Genomic DNA, 13,850 nt, shown 5'->3' with positions numbered 1-13,850 from the left:
GGGGGCAGCCATCTTCAAGCCTGCACAATGTGTGCGACTCATGGGGGCCGCCATCTTGGCCACCCTCGTCCACGGGGCCTGCCACGCACGACTCATGAGGGCTGCCATCTTGGACGCCATCTTCCTCGCCGCCTGACACGTGCGACTGACAGGGGCTGCCATCTTGGCCACCACCTGCAACTCTGCCCGACGATGGACCGAATGGTGGACCAGTACGGGCTGCGGGCCACATTTCCGTGCTTGGACAACGTCACCATCTGCTGCCATGATCAGCAGGACCACGACGCCAACATCCAGAGATTTCTCCAGACCGCCCAAACCCTTAACCTCACTTATAACAAGGAGAAATGCGTTTTCCGCACAACCAGACTAGCCACCCTCGGCTACGTCTTGGAAAACGGAGTTCTTGGACCCGACCCCGACCGTTTGCGCCCCCTCCTGCAACTCCCCCTCCGCACTGCCCAAAGGCCCTGAAAAGGTGCCTCAGGTTCTTTTCCTATTACGCCCAGTGGGTCCCCGACTATGCGGACAAAGCCCACCCACTAATCAAGGCCACCATCTTCTCACTGGCGGCCGAGGCCCGCCAGGCCTTCAGCCGCATCAAGGCCGATATCGCCAAAGCCGCAATGCGCTCGGTGGATGAGTCCGTCCCCTTCCAGGTGGAGAGCGACGCATTAGAGGTCGCCCTTGCCGCCACCCTTAACCACGCGGGCAGGCCAGTAGCATTTTTTTCTAAAAGGCCCACCTGGTAAAGGCATCCCGGCTCTTTGAGCGCCTCAATATTGGTTTAAAGGGCCCCCTCCCCTCTACCAACTGCAACACGTATTTCCTCAACGTGGTTGGCGAGTTCTCCCACTTCCCTTTTGCAATCCCCTGCACCGACATGACCGCGGCCACCGTCATTAAAGCCCGAAGTAGTGTCTTCACCCTGTTCGGTTTCCATACTTACGTTCACAGTGACCGGGCCTCGTCGTTCATGAGCGATGAACTGCGTCAGTACCTGCTCGGTAAGGCCATCGCCTCGAGCAGGACTACCAGTTATAACCCCCAGGGAAACGGGCAGCTGGAGAGGGAGAACGCAACGGTCTGGAAGGCCGTCCTCTTGGCCGAAAGTCTAGGAATCTCCCAGTTTCCCGCTGGCACAAAGTCCTCCCCGACACACTCCACTCTATCAGGTCGCTCCTATGCACTGCGAATAACGACACACCCCATAAATGTCTCTTTGCCTTCCCCAGGAAGTCCACATCCGGGGTATCGCTCCCGATATGGCTGGCAGCTCCAGGACCCGTACTCCTCCGTAAGCATGTACGACTCCACAAGGCGGACCCGTTGGTTGAAAGGGTGCAGTTACTCCACGCCAACCCACAGTATGCGTACATAGCCAGGATGCTGTCTCCATCAGGGACCTGGCACCAGCAGGTTCCCCACACACACACCCCACCCAGCCCGGCGCCACCCTCCCCTCCCCCGGCGCACTAGCAGCAACCCCCCTGGGACCATCAGTCCTCCCCCTGCCCATGCCCGAGGATGAGGAGGATTGTGGCATGCTCCCGGAGTCACCGAGGACCAGACCGACACCGGAATCGCCGCCACCATTGCATCGCTCCCAACGTCAGATCAAGGCCCCGGACCGGCTAAACCTGTAATTGATTCGGGACTGTTAAAGCACCATGTACTGGACTACAAAATCTTTTTGCCTCTGTATATTAAAACTTGTTCTGTATATAGTTCTCCGCCACCCCCGCCGGATGCAATTTTAACAGGGGGTGAATGTGGTAATCACCACTTGTATATATTAGGAGAGGTGTGGTAAGGCCCCTGTACTACAGGCACGGGGGTAGTCTCTGCCTGCTGGCTCCGCCCAGTAGGCGGAGTATAAATATGTGTGCTCCCCGTACAGCAGCCATTTCGTCAGCTGCTGTAGGAGGCCACACATCTCAGTGAAATAAAGCCTCAGTTGTATTCAACTCTCGTCTTTGTGCAATTATCGTGCATCATGGACACAATGAGCTGCACTCCCACCATGGTGGTCAGAGTGAGCTGCATTCCTACCATGGTGATCACAGTGAGCTGCACTCCCACCATGGTGATCACAGTGAGCTGCACTCCTACCATGGTGGTCAGAGTGAGCTGCACTCCCACCATGGTGGTCACAGTGAGCTGCACTCCCACCATGGGGGTCACAGTGAGCTGCACTCCCACCATGGTGATCACAGTGAGCTGCACTCCCACCATGGTGATCACAGTGAGCTGCACTACCACCATGGTGATCACAGTGAGCTGCACTCCCACCATGGTGATCACAGTGAGCTGCACTCACACCATGGTGGACACAGTGAGCTGCACTCCCACCATGGTGATCACAGTGAGCTGCACTCCCACCATGGTGATCACAGTGAGCTGCACTCCCACCATAGTGGTCACAGTGAGCTGCATTCCCACCATGGTGATCACAGTGAGCTGCATTCCCACCATGGTGGACACAGTGAGCTGCACTCCCACCATGGTGATCACAGTGAGCTGCACTCCCACCATGGTGATCACAGTGAGCTGCACTCCCACCATGGTGATCACAGTGAGCTGCACTCCCACCATGGTGGTCAGAGTGAGCTGCACTCCCACCATGGTGGTCACAGTGAGCTGCATTCCTACCATGGTGATCACAGTGAGCTGCACTCCCACCATGGTGATCACAGTGAGCTGCACTCCCACCATGGTGGTCAGAGTGAGCTGCACTCCCACCATGGTGGTCACAGTGAGCTGCACTCCCACCATGGGGGTCACAGTGAGCTGCACTCCCACCATGGTGATCACAGTGAGCTGCACTCCCACCATGGTGATCACAGTGAGCTGCACTACCACCATGGTGATCACAGTGAGCTGCACTCCCACCATGGTGATCACAGTGAGCTGCACTCACACCATGGTGGACACAGTGAGCTGCACTCCCACCATGGTGATCACAGTGAGCTGCACTCCCACCATGGTGATCACAGTGAGCTGCACTCCCACCATAGTGGTCACAGTGAGCAGCATTCCCACCATGGTGATCACAGTGAGCTGCATTCCCACCATGGTGGACACAGTGAGCTGCACTCCCACCATGGTGATCACAGTGAGCTGCACTCCCACCATGGTGATCACAGTGAGCTGCACTCCCACCATGGTGATCACAGTGAGCTGCACTCCCACCATGGTGGTCAGAGTGAGCTGCACTCCCACCATGGTGATCACAGTGAGCTGCACTCCCACCATGGTGATCACAGTGAGCTGCACTCACACCATGGTGGACACAGTGAGCTGCACTCCCACCATGGTGATCACAGTGAGCTGCACTCCCACCATGGTGATCACAGTGAGCTGCACTCCCACCATAGTGGTCACAGTGAGCTGCACTCCCACCATGGTGATCACAGCGAGCTGCACTCCCACAATGGTGATCACAGTGAGCTGCACTCCCACCATGGTGGTCACAGTGAGCTGCACTCCCACCATGGTGGTCAGAGTGAGCTGTACTCCCACCATGGTGATCACAGTGAGCTGCACTCCCACCATGGTGATCACAGTGAGCTGCACTCCCACCATGGTGATCACAGTGAGCTGCACTCCCACCATGGTGATCACAGTGAGCTGCACTCACACCATGGTGGTCAGAGTGAGCTGCATTCTCACCATGGTGGTCAGAGTGAACTGCACTCCTACCATGGTGGACACAGTGAGCTGCACTCCCACCATGGTGATCACAGTGAGCTGCACTCCTACCATGGTGATCACAGTGAGCTGCACTCCCACCATGGTGGTCAGAGTGAGCTGCACTCCTACCATGGAGGTCAGAGTGAGCTGCACTCCCACCATGGTGATCACAGTGAGCTGCACTCCTACCATGGTGATCACAGTGAGCTGCACTCCTACCATGGTGATCACAGTGAGCTGCACTCCCACCATGGTGGTCACAGTGAGCTGCACTCCCACCATGGTGATCACAGTGAGCTGCACTCCCACCATGGTGATCACAGTGAGCTGCACTCCCACCATGGTGATCACAGTGAGCTGCACTCCCACCATGGTGGTCACAGTGAGCTGCACTCCTACCATGGTGGTCACAGTGAGCTGCACTCCCACCATGGTGGTCACAGTGAGCTGCACTCCCACCATGGTGATCACAGTGAGCTGCACTCCCACCATGGTGATCACAGTGAGCTGCACTCCCACCATGGTGATCACAGTGAGCTGCACTCCCACCATGGTGATCACAGTGAGCTGCACTCCCACCATGGTGATCACAGTGAGCTGCACTCCCACCATGGTGGTCACAGTGAGCTGCACTCCCACCATGGTGGTCAGAGTGAGCTGCACTCCCACCATGGTGGTCACAGTGAGCTGCACTCCCACCATGGTGATCACAGTGAGCTGCACCCACCATAGTGGTCACAGTGAGCTGCACTCCCACCATGGTGATCACAGTGAGCTGCACCCACCATGGTGGTCACAGTGAGCTGTACTCCTACCATGGTGATCACAGTGAGCTGCACTCCCACCATGGTGGTTACAGTGAGCTGCAATCCCACCATGGTGATCACAGTGAGCTGCACTCCCACCATGGTGATCACAGTGAGCTGCACTCCCACCATGGTGGTCACAGTGAGCTGCACAACCACCATGGTGGACACAGTGAGCTGCACTCCCACCATGGTGGTCTGAGTGAGCTGCACTCCCACCATGGTGATCACAGTGAGCTGCCCTCCCACCATGGTGGACACAGTGAGCTACACTCCTACCATGGTGATCACAGTGAGCTGCACTCCTACCATGGTGATCACAGTGAGCTGCACTCCCACCATGGTGGTCACAGTGAGCTGCACTCCCACCATGGTGATCACAGTGAGCTGCACTCCTACCATGGTGATCACAGTGAGCTGCACTCCCACCATGGTGATCACAGTGAGCTGCACTCCCACCATGGTGGTCACAGTGAGCTGCACTCCCACCATGGTGATCACAGTGAGCTGCACTCCCACCATGGTGATCACAGTGAGCTGCACTCCCACCATGGTGGTCACAGTGAGCTGCACTCCTACCATGGTGGTCACAGTGAGCTGCACTCCCACCATGGTGGACACAGTGAGCTGCACTCCCACCATGGTGGTCACAGTGAGCTGCACTCCCACCATGGTGGTCACAGTGAGCTGCACTCCTACCATGGTGATCACAGTGAGCTGCACTCCCACCATGGTGATCACAGTGAGCTGCATTCCCACCATGGTGATCACAGTGAGCTGCACTCCCACCATGGTGATCACAGTGAGCTGCACTCCCACCATGGTGGACACAGTGAGCTGCACTCCCACCATGGTGGTCACAGTGAGCTGCACTCCCACCATGGCGATCACAGTGAGCTGCACTCCCACCATGGTAATCACAGTGAGCTGCACTCCCACCATGGTGATCACAGTGAGCTGCACTCCCACCATGGTGATCACAGTGAGCTGCACCCACCATAGTGGTCACAGTGAGCTGCACTCCCACCATGGTGATCACAGTGAGCTGCACCCACCATGGTGGTCACAGTGAGCTGCATTCCCACCATGGTGATCACAGTGAGCTGCACTCCCACCATGGTGGTCAGAGTGAGCTGCACTCCTACCATGGTGATCACAGTGAGCTGCACTCCCACCATGGTGATCACAGTGAGCTGCACTCCCACCATGGTGATCACAGTGAGCTGCACTCCCACCATGGTGGACACAGTGAGCTGCACTCCCACCATGGTGGACACAGTGAGCTGCACTCCCACCATGGTGATCACAGTGAGCTGCACTCCTACCATGGTGATCACAGCGAGCTGCACTCCCACCATGGTGGACATAGTGAGCTGCACTCCTACTATGGTGATCACAGTGAGCTGCACTCCTACCATGGTGATCACAGTGAGCTGCACTCCTACCATGGTGATCACAGTGAGCTGCACTCCCACCATGGTGATCACAGTGAGCTGCACTCCCACCATGGTGGACACAGTGAGCTGCACTCCTACCATGATGGTTACAGTGAGCTGCACTCCCACCATGGTGATCACCGTGAGCTGCACTCCCACCATGGTGGTCAGAGTGAGCTGCACTCCCACCATGGTGATCACAGTGAGCTGCACTCCCACCATGGTGATCACAGTGAGCTGCACTCCTACCATGGTGGTCACAGTGAGCTGCACTCCCACCATGGTGATCACAGTGAGCTGCACTCCCACCATGGTGATCAGAGTGAGCTGCACTCCTACCATGGTGATCACAGTGAGCTGCACTCACACCATGGTGGTCAGAGTGAGCTGCACTCCCACCATGGTGATCACAGTGAGCTGCACTCCCACCATGGTGGTCACACTGTAACATTATAATCTAAAATGTGTTATTGGAGTATTGCAAAGAGACTGACCTGAGTCCCATGATCTGTCCTAAGCATTTACCGATGGAAATGAATATTGCGGTGGTGATGGTCACAACCCCTCGCAGCTTCTTTGGAGAACACTCCATAATGTACATGCAGTGAACATTCATACCATTCCCTTCAGATAGAGAGGAAATAAACACCCGTGTTAATTAATCCACTTGGCGGAAGAGTCAAGCAAAATGAAGTTTTAATCCCCCAGTATAATGTTCCCTTACAATAATGTCACTAATTGTTTATTGAATTTGACCCTTGGGACTTCCGATGGCGGCTATGAGGGAGTAGGTCGCACATTTGGTGGCTCCCATTTTGGTCAGACTTTTGGACCTTTTCCCCTGACCTTTTTGCACTTTTGAACATGGAACTGGAAAGCTGTAGTACTCAGGAACTGGACCCATACAGAATTGTATGGACCTAAGAAGCTGGAGGGACCGTAAACAGCAGAAGTGATCGAGTAAAGGCACAGTGGAGGCTGTGAGAGAGACCAGCGTGGCTGGTGTTCACAGCAAGGAGCCAACAGCCCAGCCCACAATGGAGCAGCTGCTGCAGACTATGCACGAGGGCTTTTTGGCTCTGAAGCTTGACAACTTGGAGCCGCTTCAGAAGTCGATTGATCGGATGGGAAAAAGGCTGGATGATCAGGCTGAGAAGCTCCAGCAGTTGCAGATGTCAGTGGAGGAGCAGGCTGACTTTCAAACGGTGGCGGTTGTGGAGATTCGGAGGTTGAGGGACCAGCAAAAAGTGCTTTTGGAAAGGCTGGAGGACCTGGACAACAGATAGCGCCGGCAGAACGTGAGAATCGTGGGCCTCCCGGAGGGGGCAGAAGGGTTAGACGCTGCCACATTTGTGGAGGGTATGTTTCAGAAGTTGCTGGGGAACGAGGTGTGCCCGCGCCCGCCGGTGGTGGACAGGGCACACAGACGGCAGGTGAGGCAGTCGCGATAAGGGGGTCCCCCACGAGCGATGGTGGTACGCTTTCACAGGTACCTGGACAAGGACCGGGTGCTGCAATGGGCAAAGAGCACATAAAGCTGTACTTGGGACAATACCACCCTGCGTGTGTACCAAGATTTGAGTGCTGAGGTGGCCAGAAGGAGGGGAGGCTACAGGTAGGTGAAGGAGATACTGTATAAAAACAAGGTGAAATTCGGGCTGCTTTTTCCGGCGCGACTGTGGGTTACGTATAAGGGTCAGCACCACTATTTCGAGGAACCCAAAGAGGCGATGAAGCTGAGGGCGTTTGGACTCATGTTAGAGCTTTTAAGTATATGTCTCTCCCGATTTGGGATGTATATATTTTTTTCTTGTTTTTGCGTGCTTTTTGCGTGGTTTTCCTGAATGTTTCCTGTTTGGGCTCTTTGCTTAGTTGGAGTTTGGCTGGGGGGGGGGGAAATAATAAAGAAAACAGTTAAAAGGTTTGGGTTAAAATGGATGCTTCAGGAGAACTTTGTGCCATCTTTTTCTGTGTCTGTATGGCTAGGACTGAAGAGTGCCTGTTATTTCTTATCTCTTTTTTTCTTGTTTAACTTGAATTGTGCTATTGTGGGGATGTTTATGACTTGTATAGCGTGTTTGCTTAAGTAGGGCTGATCTGGGGAAGTAGTATGGAGGGGTCGGGGGGAGGGGTGACTGGGAACAATGGATGGGAGATGGGCTGGTGCCGAGGCTGGGAGCCCCAGGCTAGCTGAGTGCAGCTAGTCAACGGAAGCCGAGGTGGGGGGGTGTCCATATAATTGGATTAGAGCAGGGGTTAGGTGATAGGATGGTGTTGCTAGGGGGAGGAGGTGGGGGGGGGGGGGGGGAGTTCTGCTGACGGGTGAGGGGAACTGGACATGGTAACAGTGAGGAGGTCATGGGTGGAGCCGGTCAGGAGGCGGGCCAGAGGAAGCGCGACACATGGCTGGGGGGGGGGGGGGGCTGGCCAAGGAAACGGGATGGCTGATCGGCAAGGGGGGGGGAGGGGGGGGGGGGGAGTGCCCCCCAACCAGGCTGATCACCTGGAATGTTAGAGGGTTAAACGGGCCGTGAAGAGGGTGTCTGTGTTTGCACATCTGCAGGTTCTGAAGGTGGACATAGTTTTGTTGCAAGAGACGCACCTGAAAGCGGCAGATCAGGTAAGGTTAAGGAAGGGCTGGGTCAGTCAGGTCTTTCATTCGGGGCTTGATTCTAAGACGAGGGGGGTTGCGATCCTGATTAATAAAAGGGTACAATTTGAGGCGGAGGTCACAGTTGTGGATGAGGGTGGCAGGTTCGTTATGGCGAGGGGTAAGCTCAAAGGGGTGAGAGTAGTCCTGGTCAGTGTGTATGCCCCTAATTGGAACTATGTGGATTTTATTAGGAGAATGCTAGGGAAGATCCCCAACATGGACTCATGTAAACTGATCATGGGCGGAGACTTTAATACAGTCCTGGACCTGAGCCTGGACCAGTCATGTTCAAGAACGGACAGGTTGCCAGCGATGGCAAATGAATTGAGAGGGTTCATGGAGCAAACGGGGGGAGCAGATCCGTGGAGATTTAGCCGGCCGACGGCGAGGGAGTTCTCGTACGACTCCCACGTCCACAAGGTGTATTCCCGAATTGACTACTTTGTTGTGAGTAGGGACCTGCTGGCCGGAATGGTGGGGGCAGAATATTCGGCAATTGCCATATAGGGCCATGCTCCGCACTGGGTAGACCTGCAGTTTTGTAAGGACAGTTTTCAGCGCCACCATGGAGGCTGGAAGTTGGATTACTCGCGGATGAGGCGGTATGAGAGGCTGAGGAAATGCATGCAGAATTACCTGCAGGTGAACGATACTGGAGAAGTCTCGGCAGCGGTGCTCTGGGAGGCACTGAAGGCAGTGGTGAGAGGGGAGCTGATTTCAATCCGGGCGTACAGGGACAAGACAGACAGGGCAGAGACGGACCGACTGATTAAGGATATACTACGGTCAGACAGGAGTTACGCGGAATCCCTGAGGCCAGAGTTACTCAGGAAACGACAGAGGCTGCAGGCTGAGTTTGGGGTGCTGACCACAGGCAAGGCTGTAGCGCAGCTTAGAAAGGTAAAAGGCGCGATTTATGAGCATGGGGAGAAGGTCAGTAGAATGCTTGCACAGCAACTGAGGGAGAGGGAAGCAGCTAGGGAAATAGGGAGGGTAGTGGATGGGGAGGGTAATCTAGTGGGTGACCCGGCAGGGCTGAACAAGGTCTTTAGGGACTTTTATAGGAAGCTGTATACATTGGAACTCCCCCCCGGAAAGGGGGGGGGGGGGCGATTCCTGGACGGACTGACCTTCCCAAGAGTGGGGAGGGGGTTGGTGGACGGACTGGGGGCCCTGGTCAGGATCGAAGAGGTATTGGGGGGGCCTGAAGGTCATGCAGTCGGGTAAAGCCCTGGGGCCGGACGGGTATCCGGTGGAGTTTTACAAAACATTTGCCGGGATAGTGGGACCGGTGCTGGTCAGGGTTTTCAACGAGGCAAGAGACAGAGGGAGTTTACCCCCGACAATGTCGCAGGCCACCATCTCGCTCATTCTGAAACGGGATAAGGACCCGGAGGCCTGTGGGTCATGCAGGCCGGTCTCCTTGATCAGCGTCAACGCCAAGTTACTGGACAAGATTTTGGCGACCAGAATTGAGGACTGTGTACCGGATGTAATTGTGGAGGACCAAACCGGGTTTGTAAAGGGGAGGCAGCTGTGGCCAACCTAAGAAGGCTGCTCAACGTGATCATGATGCCCCCGGAGAGTAGGGAGGTAGAGATAGTGCCAGCCCTGGATGCTGAAAAGGCTTTTGACCGGGTCGAGTGGGATTATTTGTGGGAGGTACTAGGACGGTTTGGGTTCGGGGCGGGGTTCATCGACTGGGTTAGGCTATTGTATCAGGCCCCGGAGGCGAGGGTAAGGACGAACAGGACAACATCGGACTATAGACTGCACCGTGGGACAAGACAGGGCTGCCCTCTCTCCCCACTGCTGTTTGCGCTGGCCATTGAGCCGCTGGCAATTGCACTGAGAGCTTCTAGGGGCTGGAAAGGGCTTATCCGGGGGGGAGTGGAACATACAGTCTCGTTATACGCGGATGATCTGCTGTTATATGTATCGGACCCAATGGTGGGGATGGACGGTGTTATGGCAACCCTGAGGGAATTTGGCCGGTTCTCCGGATACAAATTGAACATGGCTAAGAGCGAGATGTTTGTAATTCAGGCGAGGGGGAAGGAGAGTAGGCTGAGGGATGGCCGTTCAGGCTGGTGGGGGAGAGTTTCCGATATTTGGGGATTCAGGTGGTGCGGGACTGGTGCAGGTTGCATAAGCTCAACCTGTCCCGACTGGTGGAACGAGTGAGGGAGGAGGTCCGGAGGTGGGATGCGCTCCCACTGTCATTGGCGGGGAGGGTGCAGACTGTTATGATGACGATTCTCCTGCGGTTCTTGTTTGTTTTTCAGTGTCTCCGCATCTTTATCCCGCGGTCCTTCTTTAAGAGGCTGAATAAAATTATTCTGGGATTTGTATGGGCAGGGAAGTCCCCACGGGTGAAGAGGGTGATGCTTGAAAGGAGCAGAGGAGATGGGGGGCTGGCGTTGCCGAACTTCAGCAACTATTACTGGGCGGCCAACATAGCGATGATAAGGAAATGGATGGTGGGTGTGGGGTCGGTTTGGGAGCGGATGGAGGCTGCTTCTTGCAGGGGCACTAGCTCAGCAGCCCTGGTCACGGCACCTCTGCCGCTTCCGCCGGCACGGTACTCCACCAGCCCGATAGTGGTGGCGGCTCTTCGGATCTGGGGCCAGTGGAGGAGGCATGTCGGGGAGGTAAGAGCATCGGTGTGGACCCCAATCTGCGGCAACCACCGATTTTCCCCGGGGAACATGGACTGTGGAGGAGGGCAGGGATTGTGAGAATGGGGGATCTGTTCTGGAAGGGAGCTTTCCGAGCATGGAGGAGCTGGAGGAGAAGTTTGGGCTGGTGAGAGGGAACGACTTTAGATACTTGCAGGTGAGGGATTTTGTACGCAGACTGGTGCCATCCTTCCCACGTCTCCCGCCGAAGGGGAGGCAGGACAGGGTCGTTTCTAGGGGAGAGGTGGGAGAGGGTAGAGTCTCAGACGTCTACAAGGAGCTAATGAGAGCTGAGGATACGCAGACCGAGAACCTGAAGCTTAAGTGGGAAGAGGAGCTCGGGGACAGCTGGAGGACGGTATTTGGGCAGAAGCCCTGAGCAGAATAAACACGACCGCAACATGCGCCAGGCTCAGCCTGATCCAGTTTAAGGTCGTGCACCGGGCCCACATGACGGTGGGCCGGATGAGCAGTTTCTTCGGGCTGGAGGACAAGTGTGCTAGATATGCTGGAGGGCTGGCTAACCATGTACATATGTTTTGGTCGTGCCCTAAGCTCAGGGGGTATTGGCAGGGATTCGCAGATGTCATGTCCCGGGTATTGAAAATTGGGGTGGTAATGAGCCCGGAGATGGCAATCTTTGGGGTTTCGGAGGACCCGGGTGTCCAGGAAGAGAGAGAGGCCGACGTTCTGGTCTTTGCTTCCCCGGTAGCCCGGCGACGAATACTGTTAGCATGGAAGGACTCAAAGCCCCCGAGGGCTGAGGTATGGCTATCAGACATGGCGAGCTTTCTTGGCCTTGAGAAAGTCAAGTTCGCCTTGAGAGGTTCGCTACTAAGGTTCGCCCGAAGGTGGCAGCCATTTATTGACTTCTTCGCAGCGGAGTAAGCGTCAGCAGAGGGGGGGGGCGCGGGGGGGGGGGGGGGGGGGGGGGGCAAGGGTAGAGTAGAGTAAAGTAGGGCGATATTGAAGCAGGTCCGTGTGTGAACAGAGCCGTGGTTTGCACTATGTTTACTTTGTAATTTGTGTATTGACTTCTTTTTTTGTACTGTACAGTGTCACTTTTTCCATATGCCTAAAATACCTCAATAAAATTGTTTGTTAAAAAAAAAAGAATTTGACCCTTGGATTAACTTCAGACAGGAAGGGGGACTGACCCCGGACAGGAAGGGAAGTGACCTGGACAGGAAAAGGGACTGACCCTGGACAGGAAGAGGGACTGACCCTGGACAGGAAAGGGGACTGACCCTGGACAGGAAAAGGGACTGACCCTGGACAGGAAGAGGGACTGACCCTGGACAGGAAGAGGGACTGACCCTGGACAGGAAAGGGGACTGACCCTGGACAGGAAAAGGGACTGACCCTGGACAGGAAAGGGGAATGAGCCTGGGCAGGAAAAGGGACTGACCCTGGACAGGAAGGGGGACTGACTCTGGACAGGAAGGGGAACTGACCCTGGACAGGAAGAGGGACTGACTCTGGACAGGAAAAAGAACTGACCCTGAACAGGAAAGGGAAGTGACCTGGACAGGAAGGGGGACTGACCCTGGACAGGAAGAGGGACTGACCCTGGACAGGAAGGGGAACCTACCCCCGTTACCATAGCACCTCAGCCCTTCCTCTCTAACCCCGGACCCCACCCCTAGCTTCAGTACAGATATTTAAGAGTTAAGATTTAAGTCAATACAGTAGAGTATACATCCTCTTCTATATCTATAGGGTCAGATTTACTCTGTCCCATCTGAAACACAGCCTAACATTGCCTTTACCTCTATCCCTTGGACTGCCCATATTTACAAATATATCAGAAATAATCTTGCTGCATCACTTACCCAAAGAAATATTCGTCATACCTGAATTCACTCCATACAAGAATCTCGCTGCCAGAATCATCTCAAAGGATCTCGACATCCTGCTGAAACCCACTAATAAAGCTGCCACTATTGTCAAAATATTATTGAATATCAGACAGTTCCTCCTGAAACAGGAAACATTTGATGTGAAAGGATCTATTCTGCATAACTGAATGCACCGTGAGCTGTTATTTAACGAGCGGCCATGCTTGTTGAGGTAAATGGGGCGTTTGCGATCAAGATGGCTTCACACTGAAAAGGCTGTTGACACAAGTTCAGAATCAAGTCATCTCACTGTGGTGGACCCACTACCTGAGCCAGACAAATCAGTGAAGTTGTGATGATTGAGCAGCCAATCTGGGTCATAAGGAGGATCCACAGATGTGGGACGATGAACCGATCCAAGGATTCTTCCCACAGTTCTCAAATGGTGAAATTTAAATTCAATAATAAAAACTGGAATTAATTATCTAATGATGGCATTGTCGATTGTCATTAAAAAAAAACCATTTGGCTCATGAATGTCCTTCAGCGAAGGAAATCTGCCGTCCTTACTCGGTCTGACCTACATGTTACTCCAGACCCACAGCAATGTGATTGACTTTTAAATGAGCTCTGAACTGGACAAGCAAGCCACTCAGTTTAGGGGCAATTAAGGGCGGACAATAAATGCTGGCCCAGCCAGTGACACCAACATCCTATGAAAGAATTTAAAATACCTAAGGGTACGG

General features: G+C 54.6%; 1 protein-coding gene across 1 annotated transcript in view; it reads right to left on the bottom strand.

Annotated features, from left to right (window-relative positions):
* The window catches only part of LOC119963249 (solute carrier family 2, facilitated glucose transporter member 11-like), a 112,910-nt gene that overhangs the window by 56,193 nt on the left and 42,867 nt on the right, over positions 1-13,850 (bottom strand). The window contains exons 4-5 of the mRNA XM_038792490.1: positions 13,120-13,244; positions 6,430-6,559 (exon numbers count right to left, since the gene is read on the bottom strand). Of these exons, the coding sequence (XP_038648418.1) occupies positions 6,430-6,559; positions 13,120-13,244 (255 nt within the window). The remainder of the gene's footprint in view (positions 1-6,429; positions 6,560-13,119; positions 13,245-13,850) is intronic.

This window comes from Scyliorhinus canicula, chromosome 1 (assembly GCF_902713615.1).
Source record: "Scyliorhinus canicula chromosome 1, sScyCan1.1, whole genome shotgun sequence".
NCBI classification, from domain to species: domain Eukaryota; kingdom Metazoa; phylum Chordata; class Chondrichthyes; order Carcharhiniformes; family Scyliorhinidae; genus Scyliorhinus; species Scyliorhinus canicula.
Note: the sequence above shows the minus strand (reverse complement) of the source record. Positions and strands in the feature narration are given on the sequence as shown.